This window comes from Xenopus tropicalis, chromosome 7, assembly GCF_000004195.4.
Source record: "Xenopus tropicalis strain Nigerian chromosome 7, UCB_Xtro_10.0, whole genome shotgun sequence".
NCBI classification, from domain to species: domain Eukaryota; kingdom Metazoa; phylum Chordata; class Amphibia; order Anura; family Pipidae; genus Xenopus; species Xenopus tropicalis.
In genome coordinates, this window is record NC_030683.2 from 52,747,060 (window position 1) to 52,766,331 (window position 19,272).

The window sequence follows — 19,272 nt, forward strand, 5'->3', positions numbered from 1 at the left end:
AAAAAAATTGTGCATGGTGTTTTTCTACTGAAAAACCAGAAAACATTAATGGGATGTTGACTATTGGTTTTAAACTATTTTATTTTGTGTATATTATTCAGGCTTTTGTAATAAGGGTGAGCTTTTTTTACAAATTTGAGGTGAGTAACTATTATTGAGGGGATTTCTTTTTATGGAACTGGATTATCTATTAATCACTTGGTTAATCTATTAAACTATTAATCACACTGCTCAACAACTCTTTTGGTTAATAATGTTAAAGAAAATGAAACTATGATGCACCAAATCCACTATTTTAGGATCCAGTCGAACCCTGAATCCTTTGAGAAAGGAAAGGCCAAATACCGAACCGAATCTGAATACTAATTTGCATATGCAAATTTGGACAAGGATAAGCCAAAGAGAACTATGTGCAAAGAGTGCGGTAAAAATAATTTCAACTTCTGTGTTTATGTGACAAAAAGTCACATGATTTTATACATTTGGTTCGGCCAGAGGCATGGATTTGGCCAAATCTGAATCCTGTTGAAAAAGGCATAATCTTAGCTGAATCCTGAACCGATTCAGTGCGCCCCATTCTAAAGCCATATTTAGTAAGAGCTCTGGTTTTGAAATACAATCTACATTTGTAACTGAGACAATTGGGATAGAAACCTACCTAGTATACAGTGTTGAATCTAACATCACCTATATAGTTTACAGATCTTTTGCCGGGTGTTTCTATATCGCAGTTAACACTGACCACTCAAAGATAGCTCAGGCATATATTATTTACTCCATATATTATAATCCAGCATATGCATGTATATACTAATAATAAAAGAAAAACATCTCACACCAAAAGCAGAAAATGTTCTAATATGTTATATTGCCTTTGAATATTTTCTTAGGTTCTAAGCCAACAGGTTTAATTCTATTTAGAGGTATACACAAGCAACCCTTATCTAAACTAACCCCTAATCACTAATTAACTTGGCCTATACAATAGTAAGTGATGACCTTTAACTTTATGTATTTATTACAGCACACCAGGCCCATGCATCTAACTAAAAAGCTGCTAAAATGCTTTGAACAATTATGGGATACCTGGTGGACCGTACAAGTCTTGCTAGAAGTGTTCGTTTCTCTTCATTTGTAAACTTCATGATGCCAGGAGTCTCAAACTTTTGTCGAATCCACTGGCACTGTTCTACATCATTTATGAACATGAACTCCAGACCAATGTGTTGACAATATGAATTCTGAATAGCAATATCCCAAAAATGAGATGTTAGTGGCAGGTATGACTCAAATAAGCAGAAAAATATATTTACACAGATATGTATTACATTGATACGTTTGTCCTGTTTCACCTGAAGGATAATAATTTATAATAAATTATTGTACCTAGAGGACATGAGCTAATGTTCAATTTACCTCCAATCTTCTGATGATCTCTCGCAGAGACAGAGTAGAATCGATGCCTCCAATGTAAGTGGTTGTTGGCAAGCGGAAAACTTTGTCCAAATCTCCTTCATGCAACCCATAAAAGCCTTATTAAGAAATAAAACAAACCTTAAATCAGAATAACTAATACTCACATCTCCTTAGACAACAAAATTCCACAAAATAGCACATACTGTATGATTTCAGCAAAGATGTATGTTAAATTTCCATTTAATACAAGATAAAAGGCTTTGTGATTTTTCACCAGCCTAAAGGTACATCAGCACTCCAGAAGTTAAAATTCAAGCCTGTACAAATGCCCCCGTTAAACCCTTTGTTTTTTCTCATGAGACACATGCTCAACGAGGGTAATGTGACATCCTCAGGCATCCGACACTTGGAACCATGATCAACCCCTACTCTCACTTATACATAACCACTTTGGAACCAGCTCCCACTATTGTAAGGTTCCTATCATTTATGAAATAATATTTTTACATTTAGAATTTTTGCTGTTCATTTTTTCTTCTAAAGAATCTTAATATTAACTGAATATTTAATGTTGAAAGAAATGCCAAGATGCATGAAACTGGGGTTCCCCTTAATAAAGCCACGTGAGCAGATGCTGAGAAATTAGAGCTACAAAAGCCTTAGGTTGGACACGTAAAATTACAACCCTGATTTAATGGTATGTAGATTTGTTTGTCAAGAGCAAAACAGCATTCAACATAATTTTGTAGAATAAATGCAAAATGAAATATCAAAGGCATATACTATATTTGTATTAATACCAAATTTAATATAATAAAAGGCATAGTTATGGGAGGAGGAAGAGAATTCTGGAAGGTGCAGGTCTTGAGAGTTATCAATCCAGAAAGAAAAGCAAAATAAAGGAAACACAGTAAGGTCAGATCCTAATGGAAACTGACTGAACTTGACAGTTTAAATACACTATGAATTACTGTCCTCTTAAGAGGGAGCACAAAGCGATCAATACAGAAAGGACTATCTCGCAGTTTCTGTATTTAAAATAATGAAGATAATAAGCAGAGATGACACTGCACATATTCCATTAGGAGTAAAGTGCAAAAATGTTCTATATAAAGACTTACAATCATTATAATGGTCTATGGAGGCACAGAAAAGAAATGTAAGGTCAACTGCCTGCTATTTAGCGAAATGAAAGGCCTCGGAGGCATAAACTGTAAAGAAGCACTATGACTAAAATATGTTCCTCTTATATGCAAAATCACAGGAGTGTAATACTAGATGCTGAAGGGCATTTCTGTGTCACAGTATTCTGTCTAGCAAGCTGCAGGTTGCAATTTTACTTTGCACAACTCAGTTCCCAGAAGAAAGAGCGGATCAGTGATTAATCCACTGTACTGTGACTCAGGGAGGTCTTGCTTCACTTCCTCTCTCAGGTTTTGTGAGCCTGGGCAGGGCATTTATTTTCCTTGCACCTCAAACACTCTAATATATATACTATAACATTTAACAGCTCTGCCGAATACCAAATTCTCTGCCAAAGATTTGGGGTGAATCACAAAATGAATCCAAAGTATATCCAACTTTTCCAGGGTTTTAAAGTGACAACAGTGCAGATTCAGTTTGGCTGAACACAATAGTCGTCCAAATCTAAAAGTGATGGAATTCTACCAAATCCCAAACCGAGTGCTGGATTATTGAGAGAAAGCTGTAACTCATTTAAGACACAGCTAGGAAAGTACAGTAGCAAACAGTTTTTCAGGCTGCTACAAAGCAACCCATGCAAACTTAAACAACAAACACACACATTTATATATTCATGTATATTTATATATGTATTATTGTTAACATATATATATATATATATATATTTAAATGAGTTAAATGAGACACAGTAGAAATGAATGACCTAAGGACATGCAAGTAACCATTCTTTGGTATTTTAAATAACATTAGTCTCTGTGTACCAAAAAAGGGCATTCAAGCCAGCGATACAATAATAATTTTACATTTGCATTTTTACACACTTTGCACAATAGAAGACAAGAAAAACCAGTATGTGGAAACACTGCAACCATTCGAGAAAGTGGAATTGATTTTTTTTCTTTCACCTGAAATGGGGTAAATAAACGTCATGTTCTGTGTCTCTAAGACCACTTATCAATCCAAGCAGTCAAGAATAAAATCATATATCAAGCATTTAGCTTCAAAAGAGATCAAGTTGGTAAAATGAAAAACAACAAAGCTTTTGAAAGCGTTGTAAGCAGCTGGAGCTCATTAATCCATGGCTTTATTATGCGCAATCCCATTCAGCCGGTGCACATCATCAACCTCTTCATGACAGATGCAATACCTTACATTCAGAAACACAGCCATCAATCACACTCAGACTCCTCTGGAAAAGACAGTTCTTAGCCATGACAGATTACAGTAAGAAGACTGTAGAAGCAACTAATAGTTGGAGAGTAAAACCACTGGTATTACTAGAAAATAAAAACTATTTAGAAGTAAATAATACATAAATGTATAAGTATAAATATACAATTACAGTCTTTATTTAATTTCCTTTTAAAGTTTATATTACTATCCTTTTTGGGGTGCCCTTTTATATTATTTTATCCTTTCTATCCATTCCTTCCCTTTTCTATGGCCCCTTTAATGACCCTCGCCTATATATATGAAATATTGCCTGAAGGATTTGTTTTATTTTGTAGTTGACCAAATATACAGGATTGAAGATGTTGTTTAGTGCATGCAAGCATGTCTGTGTGTAGGTAGTGCTCTTAATACTAGGTAGTGCTCTTAATACTAATGAGAAACACAAGTATATCTGCAACTGCCAAACAACAGAGCATATATAGTTTTAGCTGTGTTAGCTAGATAGAAGCTGATGTAATTACTTCACAAAATGGTTCAAAGCAAAACCAGCCATAACAGTAAGATCAAAAGTTGAAAACAGATACAATTATTTGAACAAAGAGTTAACATGAAAAATGTGTCTTTTTAATCTTTTATAATTATTTATGTATAGACAGGCAAATCCAAACACTCACTGGTTTCAAAGATTGATATACACAAATCATGTACTAGACCACGTATAGCAAGGTACCAACACAAAAGCCACACAAAGCCTAATACAAAATATTGAACAATTTGCAACCAGTGTCCATATTGTTACAGCAATGTTAAAAGCATCTTATAACAAATACAAGCAGACCAGTAAAACATCTGCCAAAAAACTTCTGCCAAAAAACACTGGTTCTAAGTTAGCCTTACACCTTACTAAAGAAGAAAGAGAGAGAGATATTCCTGAACTAATTTATATTATTAAAATAATTCATGATTTTATAAAAAAAATGTAACCAAGCTGTCAAGATACCAGGTATTGTAAAATAATGGTGTAATTGTAAGTATTAGTCTATCATAAAATCTATCATAAAATAAACTTTACAAATATTCTTTTTGGGATGAATTATTTCCAATATGGCATTGTATGTCATTACTTCACACATAAGGACAACAATGGCGCTTCATAAATCATACATTTTACCCCAACTTTTACAACCTTAAAATATTCAATATGCCTTGTTGCTGAAAGACAGTAAAGGACTGATGGAGACTCACCAAAGAAGTTACCGTTATCTAAATAATAATGCATTTAAAGCACTTAAAAACCCTGTATGTCTGCCTTTAATGAATTAGAGCCCTAAATTCCTACCTAGCTTGTCAAGAGTTGTGATTAGATCAGAAGGAACAAATGAGTCCAAGTCTGCATCTAAGATTCCTAGCGGGTCCAGTTGCGCGACATGATGTCCACGGATCTGTCCAAAACACAGAAGAAAGTAGAATTGGCTACATATTTGGTCATATATATATATATATATATATATATATATATTTAAGTATTTAAGATCAACAGGCCACTTGTGATATAACTATTAGCTGATTAAGTATTCATTCTGAGGGTTAAGTTTTCCTTTAATACCATATATTCAAAACCAGCAAACTAATCTGTAATGAGAGCTAGCAATGAGACACAATTATTAATTCATTATCATTTTGGTGAGCTAAAATCTGCAAATTGACTAATAATTTGCAACAATTTATTGTGTTCTTCTCTGATTGAGGGCTAATACTCACCAGATTGACTGGACTTCTGCATTACAAATTAGGTTGCAAATTAAATCACACCAATCCAGTAATCTCAGTATCTATAATTATTTTTTTTTTGCAAAATTGCAAATCTTTTTTTCTTCAAAGTAAATAGGTCCTGTCATGTCAGCCTTGAAGGTAAATAATGCTGACAGAGTTAGTTTGCTCAGAAGGCAGGAAGCAATCAACCTTTACCATGTAGTTGGTGTTAAACAAAAAAGGTTTAGATATAATGTTTACAAGGGTGGTTCACTGGTTTACCAACAGTCTTTGAATTAGAGCATCGTAACTCAAAACCTTACAATGACTCCAGTGTCAACTTCACTTAGCCATAAGTATGTCATACAGTGTGTCCATGCAGCTTCACTGTGGTAGACACATATGTATTCTCATGCTTATCATAGAGTCTAACCAGTCTCCAGAGTTGGCTTATGACCAGCAAATGAAAATGGTACTTAAGTGTAATTACATAGGATTATATCTTTATATCTATTACATTAGCTGCCTAGATTTAGAAATTAAATGATTATGCTAAAAATGGTTGCTGATCAGGAAATTGTTAAACATACTAAACTTGCATTTATATAGTGTACAAGCATAATTTTGTTGGATGTCTTTATATATACTTTCTTTTTTTTAGAATGTCTGCCCATAAGACTATATATATTCTGTATGGATTTTATTCTGTATGTATTAATTACCTAAGGCTGCTGTCTCAATTAGTGGCTAATGTTTCAATACCCAAATCAAAGGCTGAAACTTTCAATGAAATGGATAATTGATAAAATAGAAAATACCTTGCCTAATACATGAGCAAGTTCCTACTTTTGTGGTGGAGATGTTTTTACAAAGTAATATTATGAAAAATGTTTTGACGTGGTTTTACCTGGTATGCTCTGATCAAAGATTGCACAGCCAGATGCTCTTCCACTATCTTCTCTGCTTTGGCCGGTGCCGTGGCCAATCCTTGACTAGAAAGGGACTGCAATTTACTCTCTATACCAGTCAATGATGGCACACCCCGTGTTTCACATTGAGGTGTTCCAGCATCAGCACTTTGGAAAAAAATGTCCCAGGACTGCAAAGGAAACAGGAATAAAACATAATAATGTCATGACATTAAAACAATTCTGATTTGGTCACTGAAATACATTTATTCTCTAAAATGTCAGTTTTGTAACATTTAAGTAGATTTATATGTAAATTCTAAGGGTCAATAACTGGCATATGAGCACATCATTTTAACAGGAAATGGATACTACTATAAAATGTTCACATACAAAAAAATACAGATATATTTAGGATTACACATAGAACATAACTAATTGGACAGCTTCACAGATTTGTGTTTCTTAAGGTGAAATGCACAGCTGAGTTATCACTTGATATAGTATGCACATACCTTTCTTCTTATTTTTACTTAGGTAAATGCTAACAGGTTTTTTTTTATATTTTTTAGTTGTCCCAGGTTACATTTTAGTGTTGTAGACACAGTCAGACCCACAGACTGAATCTACAGTATGTTTCCTTAATCCATCCACATGCTGGCTTTAGACACAAGTGATACAGTTTTTTTCTGTGGAATTTATTTAATACTTTCCTGCCTAGTCATACTAAGTTAGAGTAAAAAGCTTCAGATTACATGACAAGTGGAACATTTTGGAAGCAGAAAATTGTGGAAGCTATGTAGTATGCAAAGTTTATTTATTTAACCTATTTTTCTTTTTATTTACTGCTGTACAGTTTGGCCTAAAATAACATTAAAACCCTCTAATGTTTAAGTGCCTTTTTTTCTAGCTACAGATAAGAATTTGTATAGAGTAATGTTATTGTCAGATGTCAAGCCTAATTCTGAGTTCTGATTCTGAATATGTGATGTACATGGTGCATATTTATAATAAATCTCTTAAAAGATTATTATACAGGGTTATATGTCCAATTAAAAAATGAACTTGGTTAAAAAAGCTATTTTTGGACACTTTATCTATATTGATTTATTATACTAATGCTTGGAGATCTGACTTCAGGGAAGATGTAAAGAGTGAAGATGCAATGTCTTTATATGGTCATGGAACTGTTTAGTGGTTATCTAATATAATTCTAATTGACTTCTTATAATCAGAGTACATGCATTACAGTAATAGCTTTCTTATCAGTACAACAGTTCTAAGCATCTTATCCTTAATAGAGATTTGTAAAAATAAAAGCAGGGATATTATTAAAAAAAATAATTTATTACAGGTATGGGACCCATTATCCAGAATGCTCAGGACCTGGAATTTTCCGGATAAGGGGTCTTTCTGTAATTCGAATCTCCTACTTTAAGTCTACTAAATAATTTAAACAGTAATTAAACCCAAAAGCATTCTTTTGGCTCCAATAAGGATTAATTCTATCTTAGTTGGGCTCAAGATACTGTTTTATTATTACAGAGAAAAAAGGAAATCAGTTTTAAAAATGTTAAAAAAAACTTATTTGATTACAATGGAGTCTATGGGTGATGGCCTTTCCGTATTTTGGAACTTACCGGATAATGGGTTTCTGGATAAGGGGTCCGATACCTGTACTTTTTTTAACATGAGCAATACTAGTTTCTTTATACCATTCTCATCCCTTTTATGGATTGTAAATTGTTTTTTTAAATAGAATTATATAATTCTATCCTTATCACAATGTTAGCTTTGGCCTGTTAGCTTTTCCAGCAAGTAGTAAATCTAGGTGTTTTTACAACAGAAGAAAAGTATTCAAAGTGTCTGGAAAATGTAAGTCTTGCATTATTTATGTCACTGTAGTACATAGAAGTTTAATTGCTAGAACTACATAGGCAAACCATAGATACTTTATTGGATACAGATAGTCTTACATGTAGCCTATCCCTCAAACAGCCAGCAAGAGATCTGTATCCCCCTACAAACAAGCTAGCATTGCTAGAAAATACTATAAAGCAAGCTTCATGAATTAATGTCTCATCTGGCAGTCACTTTGTGGTTTGTACCATAGGGGATAATTCAACCGACAGTTAAGCACTACAGGGGACTTGTTGTTTTGCTTAACATGGTCTGGCTTATGTGAAAGATAGGAAAAGATTGCATATTGCTTGAAAAAGGAAGAAAATACACAGATTTCTTTATTATATATTTATTTGAAACTGGTATTTCTTGTTACATAAAAAAGTGCACTGATCATTTAAACTGAAGAAAAAGCCCAAATAATAGCCCCTCTACTTAAAGTAATCTTGGCAAGCATGTACAGCAGTGTTCCCCAACCAGTGGCTCGTGAGCAACATGTTGCTCGCCAACCCCTTGGATGTTGCTCCCAGCGGCCTCAAAGCAGGTGCTCATTTTTGAATTTCTGGCTTGGAGGCAAGTTTTGGTTGCATACAAACCAAGTATAATGTCAAACAGGGCCTTCTGTAGGCTGTCAGTCCCACATAGGGGCTATCAAATAGCCAATCATAGCTCTCACTGGCACCCCCAGGAAACTTTTTCACGCTTGTGTTGCTCCCCAATACTTTTTCCATTTAAATGTGGCTCACGGGTATAAAAGGTTGGGGACCCCTGATGTACAGTATAGTGTGAATAGAGCTGGGTTACCTTTAGAAGAACAGAGTATCTACTCTGTTCTTCTATAGGTAACCCAGCTCTATTCACACTATACATGCTTGCTTAAGTGAATCTTCTAAGCTGACAACACCATGTCATATACAGGGTCCATCTACTGAATGTTCTTTGGTAGGAAGTGTAAGATAATTTGTTAAAAGACTGATGTTTTCAAAATATTGATTTGTTGCACTGATTGAATACTTCATCCATAAATGACAAAAGAAAAGTAATAATGTTTTAGTTATTTTCTCCCGCTCCTGAGAGTCAGGACTGTACCCTTCAAAATATATTTTGACAGCAGCTGGAAAAGAACTCCATTACACTAATCTGAAGCAATTTTAAGGGGACAAGCAGTTTTGTTTTAATTAAAGAAAAAATAATAAATGCATATAGAACTGAACTCTTTTCACACTAATTCCCTGTCCTTAGACACTAAAGAGTGAAAGAGAAATGTGAAATAAATGTAGATGTCTAGATTATAAAACAATGCTGCAATGCAGCAGTGCTGAAAATGTAGACACTGCTGATTCCACTGTTCACAAGGCACAATCCTGGTTGACACATTGATCGGAAGCATAAAGAGTTGGTAGTCAAGTAGGCACAGTACTGTATCTACTTTCTGAAACACAGAGAAGGCAGGCAGAAGGGGTGGCAAGCAGTTAAACTATGTAGCAAATTGAGCATGGAGTAGATAAACTGGGTCTACCAAGAGAATGACAGGGGCAAAACACCACAGGAATATATAATAAAACAGAAATCTCTTATCTACAGAACACAACTAAAAATAAACAAATGGGAAACAGCACTCTTTTTTAATGAATGTATGGATTAATGATAACTTTTTACAAAATCCTCTCCTACAAAACATAATATAATCATTGTTTACATTTGAAATTTAACCACAAAAGGTAGATAAAAAGAAGTTTATAGGCATTCCTGAAAAAAAATTAATAACAGATGTGAAGATAAAACCAGATGCAATCAAAAGTTAGTGTGATTTCTGGTGAATGAACCATAACTTCTGCCAATGGATCAGCTAGTTAAGTGACCATTTCACATTAATGACAAACAATTGTTATTCTTTAAGTAAATGAACAGCCTTTGGCCAGTCATAGTTGACTGCAGTTAACAAGCAGCTATGTCACCAAGAATTCACACCAATTACTGACCATACATTTCGGGCTGAAATCATATGTGAGGACTAGGCCTTTGTGTTCTTGTTTTTTGTAACCAGCTGCTACACTATGTCACCATGATACAAGGATCAACATTTGATCCAAGGGAGAACATAGTCTCCTTTTGTCTTACCTTGATTCTAGCTGTCTAATATAACCAAAAAACAATCATGTTGAAGCTGTTCCTTTTTTTAAAAAAAATATATGATTGGATTCCTAGAAATCACTGTCACAACCACTTCTTTCTATCTATTTATCTAAATAGATGTGGTGGGCTTCTATTAGCTATGTAGGGTAGAGAACTGTAAATAAATCCAGCTGATGGCTGCATCTGAATAGGAATGAGTTACTCTGAATTGAGGTTGAGCAAACCTTACAGTATAGCACCTTTATTCAGACAAATTATTTCTCTCGGTTAGAGAGTTAATGGAGAATTTTGCTGCCAGGCTTGATTACATTTTTTAGGATCCTTTCAGTAGAATCATATGGATACAAAGCACAAATGAATGCCCACAGAGCAAAACAACATTCAGCTCGGAAGAGTCCCTCTCAGTTCCTCAATGAATAGAGGGCACTTTTTATACCATGAGAATATTTTCTTAATATAAACTAGTTTGCAAGATCAGAGCTCACCCTTAATTCCCTGTCATTTAGCTGACACTACAGCAGGCTTTAAATATTGTCTTGAGAGAAATCTCTTCAGCCAAATGCCTTTAATCTACTGTAGTGGAGCATGGTAAACATTCTACCCATGGAAGACGATAGTGGTGATAGGACAACTCAACTCAGAAATACTTCCTGTGCTTTTAAATATTGGGCATTTTGCCCACAGCAATGTTAGTATTTCAAGCAAAATGCAAGACTAAGGGCTCGTACTCAGCTTTTATTCTCACCCTTCCCTGTGGTGGCAATCTCCTGAGTTCCACTGCAAAGGGAGCACAGGAAAAAAATGCATCCCATTCTTTTTATAGGAGCTGTACTAACACAGGCATATGTAAGTGCCGAATGTTGGTGGAAAGAAACATGTTGCATTCCACCTGCGTTCAGCACTTACATGCAACTGTGGTCACTGGAAAGACTGTAACTGTAAAGTGTATGGCCACCTTAAAGGAGAAGGAAAGGCTAATAAAGTGTTAATCTCAAGCTGCAGGCATACCTTCAGTTCTCTCAATAGTGCCCTTAAGTCTCCCCATATTTCTCCTTTTCACATGATCAGAAGCCTCATAGGAAAAAAAAAACAAGAAATGTCCCATAATGCCATGCTCCTGCACCAAGTACAAGACTGCTGTACATGTTCAGTTTGTAAGATTATGAGGATGCTTCCTGCTGAATGGCTCAGATCATACATTCTTAAGGGGGGGAGGGAGTTCTTGAGGGAGCATTCTTGAGGGAGGGGGGAGCAGGAGAGAGGAGAGAGCTGTGTGGAGAAAAAAAAAAGAGACAAGAAATCCTATTTCTTTCTTTCTTTTTTACTGTTATCTTGTCTACATTTTAGACTAAACACGTTATGATCTACTCCTTTGGTGAGGTCACCAAACAAGCAGATCTTCTCCCAATATGCCCACCTAAGGAGGGTGATATCAGGCTATAAAATTGTTTATGGCCCTAGGACATAGGTGCCGTCGGACCAAGGACTGCACCAACAAGCCAATGCAGCCCCAAACAGACAGAAAAGCAAACTTGTCCAATCAATATTTGGCCAAATGTTGGTCAGGTAGCCTGTCCGGGATGCCCATACAGATGCAGATAAGCTGCTGAATCAGTCTAAAAGACTTAAATCAGCAGCTGACATCTGCCCAGGTATGGCCACCTTTAGAACAAGCGTTCCTACCAGTGTTTTTCCTTATAACCTTAAGACTCACTTTAAGGTGAGCAGGTTTTAATGGTGGATTCTTTAAAAGTTGGTGTGGCTTGGAAAAAGTAACGTGATAATGTTTGCTGCAGTCCTGGCCTCCCCAAGCAAAAACATTCTACTGCCTAATCACCAGTTCATAGGTTTTCATGAAACTTCAGATGACAACAATGTATGCATCTGACGACAGTTTATGACATTTTGAAGCTTAATTCCTTTAACAACTAAACGTACAGAAGAACATTACATACAGATATATATTAGGGTAAATTGTAAAGTTAGGATTAAGTAAGGAGCAATTGCTTCAGCCTAATTTACTTATTTGTTAATACATTTCAGTAATCGAAGCACCGTTGGCTTACAAAAGAAAAGTATTGTTCTTCATTCGTAAAATGCTGTCCAATTAGCAACCTAGGGGAAGCATCTGTCCCAATGCTCAATATCTTGCGGCTGGTGGCTCCATTACAACAGTCAAGGAAAAATGTATTTTCCAGGACTTTATTCCCCTGGGAAGTGTTAAAGTATATTGGTACCACATTTGCAGATTGGGAGTGTCAGGAGAAGCTGTCAATTCCCATTTCACATTTTACTCCTATATGTACACCCTTGAGGTAGTGCTAAATAGGTATGGGAAGCATGTGTGACATCACACACAGCCTAAAACACTGAAGAGGCTGGTGAACGGTTGTAAAAATTGTATGAGTGGTGTAATAGGATAGGATGGGAGAATTAGTGCTACTAACATAGAAGTATCTGCTGCAGCTTTCTCCAATATATGTGGTTGCTTGAGTGGGAGGATTGCCTAGTACTGAAAAATCATTCTCAGGGCAGAACACATATACTTATGGCTAATTGTTAATACTTGGTAAGTGTAAAGGCTGCTATAATTCAATATATTTGCAGAGGGTATCCCTTAATTAGTGTGAGTAAAGGTTGATGATAACAGACATAATTAACTGCTTAACATAATTAATGTGCTTGTCAGGGGCCTGAAGAGAGATTACAATTACTGTCACAGTCACCAAATATAAGTACTAAGGGTATTACTGTGACTTATGAACCAATATAGGTTTTCTTTGTTGTTGTGTGTCAAAAGTTTCTGTGTTCAAGATAAATATGATTAACAGGATTTGTATGTAAAGAGAGAAAACAGAGAACAGAAGTAGAACATACTGAATTAAGCTGCCTTTGTGCTTTTTACCAATGACTTTAAAAACACCTGGACAATCACAAGCATATCCAAATAAATTTGTCCCTTCATACTGAAAATGTTAGTGTTGCTTTTGTATAAACCACTCAGGTTACTTATACAATGATGCACACAATTCTGATTTAATAAAAAGGATGTTTAAAAGTACTCTGGAAGTCTATTATGAGTTCAGAAAGAAACAGTTTCCCATCATGCTAAAGAAAAATATTTGCGGTCTATTTACCTTGTGGACGCTTTTTGGATTCTCCAGCCATGCGTAATACATTTCTTCCACATAACTGGAATTGGTTCCACTTAAGAAAGGTTCTTTGGCTCCTGATGAATACACAGAACATCTTTGGGGCAATGTCCTGGGGGTGGAGCTGTGTTTCACCAGCAAACCAGTACAGTATGGTTTTAATTTAGCAGCAACTGTCCTGAGGTGACTCATATTTATTCATTTAGCTGGTAATCTCTGTAAAGCAATAAGAATATAATATGCTTGGTTCAGTTAGAGTTTTTTGTGGTTCTCCATATTTTTGGTCATCATAAGAAGCAGCTGATCTTGAAAAGTATTTAACAAAAATAATAGCAAAATAGTAATAATTATACAACAACAGATGCTCTGCTTGTCACACTTAATTTTTTTTACTTAAAAAAAAATGTATTTGTGCTGGCAGCTTTTCATTAACACATTTTTCCTTCTAATCATGTTTAACTAACTCTTTAATAGGCCTCTATGACAAATATTTCTAAGAGAGAGAACAGTCACGTTAAGCACCATAACATAATACTGTTACAGAGTAATACACATATATATATATATTATAAATACACACACACCCACATACACATGTACACTTTCTCTTTGGCAGTAAAGTATTATGTTACTTACTTTCATAAAACTTATTTTAAAGAACTCGCCTTTGCCTTTCTGCCATTATATACACTATTAGACTAGCGTGCTATTGCCCAGATCACTAAAAATATTCCTTCTTCACCCAGCTTTTAGCCTTCCCTCTCTGACATCTGTAAATGTGGTCTCCTGTCCAATCTCCAATTAATTTTGTAACTAGTTGGAGTGTTATTTGTCACTATTAGATATCTAGAAATATAAATTTGAGCAAATGGTAAAACATATTTTAACACAACACATTTTTCTCAATGAAAAAATGTAGAACTTCTGTGGAATGATCCATTATGGTTCTGGGTGTTTTATTGCCACACTTTTTTCTGATTTTTTTCAGTGCTGTCATTTCTATCCCCCCGGAGCCATTACTAATCAGTATGCAGGTTGCACACTACTTGAGAATAAAGTTTGTTACTCAAATGTACTGTAAATAGCCTGTTTTATATTTAAATTGTTCATCCTTATTAAACAGTAAAAACTTGTTTTACCAATACTGTTGCACTTAAAAATCAATGAAAGATAAATGAAAGTCACTTTTAGAATCTTAAACTTGCTGTTCTTAATTTATAGTCACTTTAAAATGATCCATCAGCAGCAATTAAATTAGGAGCTTTCCGATTTATTTTTGCAGCAGTTATATGCCAAAATACCAAGATTCTTTTTTATTAAGTAATTTGCTGGCAAAGCTTTTATTCTCTGGGATGCTATGATTAAAATAAGAGCACATAATGCATTATGATAAAAAATAAGGTACAAGGTCTGCATTAGTTTGAAAATTAATTCAGCTAAGTTATATATTGAATATGAGGTATGTAAAAGTGCATTGCTTTTCTTCAGGGCAAAGTAACAAATTATTGTGTTCACCTTCTGAGGCAAAAGAATTGTTAAGAATATTATAATTATCATGCCATTTGTACATAATAGGTTTCCCACCAGTAATCAGAACAGAAGTAATTAAGCCTCACACTTTCCTTGCCTGTAAATAAAAATTCTCCATTATATTAATGCACCCACCTTTAAAATACTGTACAATGATGGTTGTCAGCCATTTCCCTTAAATGAAATGGCCACCCAAAAACTAAAAAAAGTGTAATTCTACACAATATACAATTCATTAGACATTTTCAATGAATTGTTATTTGTAAATGTAGCACAATTGAGCAAATAGTAAAATAGTCTCTTATATGTATAAATGCAAATATACAGATAAAGAATGTTCTGTGAGTCTTATAAGCTATATCCTCATACAGTACTGTCTAATTAAAGGAGAAATGATAGCAAGAATCTTGCCCTAAGCTCAAAAAAACAGCAATTTACATATCACTATCCCTTTAAGTGATGCCTTGTGAATACTATATCCATGCCAATATTTTTCCACATTAGACATATTCCTTAGTATTCCTCTTTAAAGGGAATGTTAGATAATACTAGGTGGAAAGGAAATAGTATAATAGTCTTATTGTATAGTACTATACAATAGTTAGAGGTCTGGGCTATTCTAAAATATGTAAACATTTGTATGTAATGCAGGGGTTCAGTGGGGCTGTGTATTGCCACTGGGTAATCTATTTGCATTAATTAATACACAAGCAGCTGTCAGCTTTTTATGTAACTCGTCTCTTTTCCAACTAAGCCAAGTGATTCCTATGCTGCCCAACAGATGCTATCATTTGGATAGACTTGGTGAAACATCCTGAAGGCAAAGCTTAACCCTTCATAAATAACAAAAATAGTGTCAGAATTATAAAATAATGAATAGATTGTAGGATGGGCCATACTAAGGATAGTTTATGCAGTAACTAACATAGATTGCAATATATATGGAAAGTGAGGGCATTTTAGGGTAATTAACAGGATATAGTATAAATTATACTGTATTGTCAAGTAAAAATTAACCAATTGATAAACTGTATCATAATAAGTCAAAAAATCGAACTGGCACATGTATATTGTTTGTTTGTTTTTTTTCAAGGCACTTGTCACCTTAAAATTGTCTCCCCCACCGAAGTTTCGGGCTAAAAGAGCCCACACTCTGGTTGAGGGAAACAACAGGGGCTTTTTTGTTTTTTTATTATTTTTTCAATGTCCCCACTCCTAGTGCTCCAGAGGGAGCTCCTGGTATGGGCAGCCATGTTATGGTACTGAGAATAGTGCCACAGCTTCTTCTCTTTACGTGCCTGATGTCACATACATGTGCATAATGAGTGTGCACTGAGGGAAGTGCTCATTTTGCCCATGTGTGCCACTTAACATGCCTAGTGCTTTTTTTTTAAAAAAAAAAACACTGCTTCCTAACCAGAGTATCAGCTGTATGGGCCCACACTTCTGGTGAGGAAAACAATTTTGGGGTGAGATGTGACCCCACTTTTTTGTGATGTTTTATATGCTCATTCACGATAACCCAACAGGAAAAAGTTGTAGATGTAACAGATGCATTGGGGAGTAAAACACCCAGCTCTGTCCTTTCATTGGCTGATGTAACCCAGTATGTATGCATGCCCTTGGTTTGTGTGTGTGAGCACAGTGCATCATAGCTGCCTGCCAGAGCAACAGACATTTGTGGTTAAGGGCAACATTTCATTTTTGGATAATCCAATAGCACATAATGTTAGAAAGTTAATATATATATAAGACTATATTTTTATAGAGACCTTCAATGTCCACTGGTATTGTCTCCCTTTAAAGGAGAACTAAACCCTTCCCTATTCCCAGTCTCCCCTCCACCACCCCCTGTCCAAGTTTCCTCCCTGCAAGAGCTATTTAGTCCTTGTATGCTAACCTACTATAAGTCTTCAGAGCTGTGTGCTGAGTTTAAAGGTGCCATCTCCTGTCTTCTAAACCTCTTCTCTCAGTTGTCAGTAAAGATCTTGCAAAAGCATGCACAGTTGAAGCTGATTCAGGACATGGATTCAACTGTGAATGCTCCCCCAAGATCTGTGTCAGCGCTCTAACAGAAGAGGATCTCAAGACAGGGGAAGAAGAAGCCCCCCTGAACGCTGCTGCGCAGCTCTGCGTATTTATACACAAGTTAAGAGCAATAATTTGCATATTTTTTCCCACTTTAAACCTGCAGTGCAAGATAACCATACCTTTTCTTTAAAACAAAACACCTTTAAAAGATACAGTAACTATCTTAAGTTATCACCCAGCTACTGTCATTTAGGTAGTGCCACCTACTAGACAATAACTGTCATTTTAAGGTGGTCACTCAGTAACTAACAAAGTGCAACAATTCTGCTGTAGATTATGGGTTAGTAAGTAATTGCTTCTGTAAGGTTAAACTGAATGCCAGGTTGGTTTTATGGTTTCTCATGTTCAGGCTTTGGGCCTATTACACATGTCTATAATCATGCATACAATGCATTTTTTCCTTTATTGCATTCATCAACCAATGATGTTTCTGTGTGTACAGATACCTATGAAACGATGCATAACAAATAGGCATAAGAAAACTATTTAGTGTAATTAAACTTACTAGTACACCAAGCAAAAATAGAAGAGTAGTGGTTACTTCTACAAGTGCAAAGTCTTCAGTTAACTAATTTCCAAATAAACAGCCCTGCATGTAAAATGTTTTATAAACAAGCAACATAGATTTCATTTTACATGAAGCGATTTCCCTAGGTTGACATGCAATTGGAAACCCAGGCCTTTCTGAGTGATAGTCAAGTAAGTTAAACTGCTGGACACTCGTTTTTAGGGAGTTAGCCATATGTTGTCAATGAGTACAGCTGATTGCTCAATTCTGGGGAAACTGGCCATGGTGGTGGGTGTAACATCTTTGCACTGCAACTTGTCTTTAAAATTTTAATAACATGACAATGTTATACAATACATTATTTATTTAAGCTCTACGGCAGCCTTGCTTTGTGGTGGGGCCCCTTCCACTATTTCCACCCTCTGCTGACCTTCTGGGATCAATACCCTGCCATGTATGCAATATATGTGCTGGTAAAGCATTATACTTTTTAGAACTGTGAGTTCTAAAACCTGGTTTAGCCAACTCATGTAAGGTGCTGTTAAACTCTCTTTTCCCCCTCCCAATATATATATATATATATATATATATATATATATATATATATATATATATATATATATATATATATATATATATATATATATATATATATATAGATAGATAGATAGATATAGATATATTTATAGATAGATAGCAACAGCAGAAGCCACCAAGCTGCTAGTAAGACTGTTCTGTAAGCTGAAGGGGAAGCAGATTTCTCTGGAACCTATAAACCCTATTATCTATAGCTTTCCACCAAAAATCTGGTACCTCAGCCAATTACCAAGCAGAATATGCAGCTACTAAGCGTAATTATTTATACCACACCATACATTAATCAGCTTTAATGATGGGAAGTCGCCCTTGGCAGCCCTATCCCCTTCCCGTAATACAGAGAAATCTCAATGAAACGATGCAGACGCCTTATTTCGCTCTGACATGTTGTTTCACCCGCAGAAAAAAAACGCAACAATGGGCGGAGAGTGACAGGACACGGGGGAAAGAGCGTTCCGTACGGTTAGGGCTTTATTACCTGAGGCTCTGCATTTGCTACTTATAAGCACCGACCCAGGGAAACGGTCCGATCCGCAGGTTCCGTGACGTCACACAAGCGAGAGTTCCTGGAACACTGCTGGGAGGGCTGGGGAGGAGGAGGGGCTAGAGAATTGCACTGAAGCGAGGGTTGGGGGGTGGAGTGCTGCTGTCCTTGGTGCTGAAGGACTGAAGGGAATCAATTAGGATAATTACGATGAGTAAAGGAAACAAAAAATATAACAACTACGATTCGCCAGGATTTATTTGGTGGCCTTACAGATCCTAGTGGAATCAATAATGAAATAAATATGAATATCCTGCCAAAATTTTTATCACCGTATGGGATTTGGCCTATTTTAGCCGCCTATCTATTAGATGACGATGTTGTTCTATAGGCTTATGGTGAAAATAATACTCGTAATAA

At 35.5% G+C, this 19,272-nt stretch overlaps 1 protein-coding gene across 1 annotated transcript in view; it reads right to left on the bottom strand.

Moving 5' to 3' along the window:
• Nucleotides 1–18,975, bottom strand: part of ogdhl (oxoglutarate dehydrogenase like) — a 56,039-nt gene extending 37,064 nt beyond the window's left edge. The window contains exons 1-6 of the mRNA XM_002933905.5: nt 18,847–18,975; nt 13,628–13,858; nt 6,452–6,643; nt 5,132–5,234; nt 1,417–1,532; nt 1,087–1,241 (exon numbers count right to left, since the gene is read on the bottom strand). Of these exons, the coding sequence (XP_002933951.2) occupies nt 1,087–1,241; nt 1,417–1,532; nt 5,132–5,234; nt 6,452–6,643; nt 13,628–13,834 (773 nt within the window). The 5' untranslated portion in view covers nt 13,835–13,858; nt 18,847–18,975. The remainder of the gene's footprint in view (nt 1–1,086; nt 1,242–1,416; nt 1,533–5,131; nt 5,235–6,451; nt 6,644–13,627; nt 13,859–18,846) is intronic.
• Between the last annotated feature and the right edge of the window lie 297 nt (nt 18,976–19,272).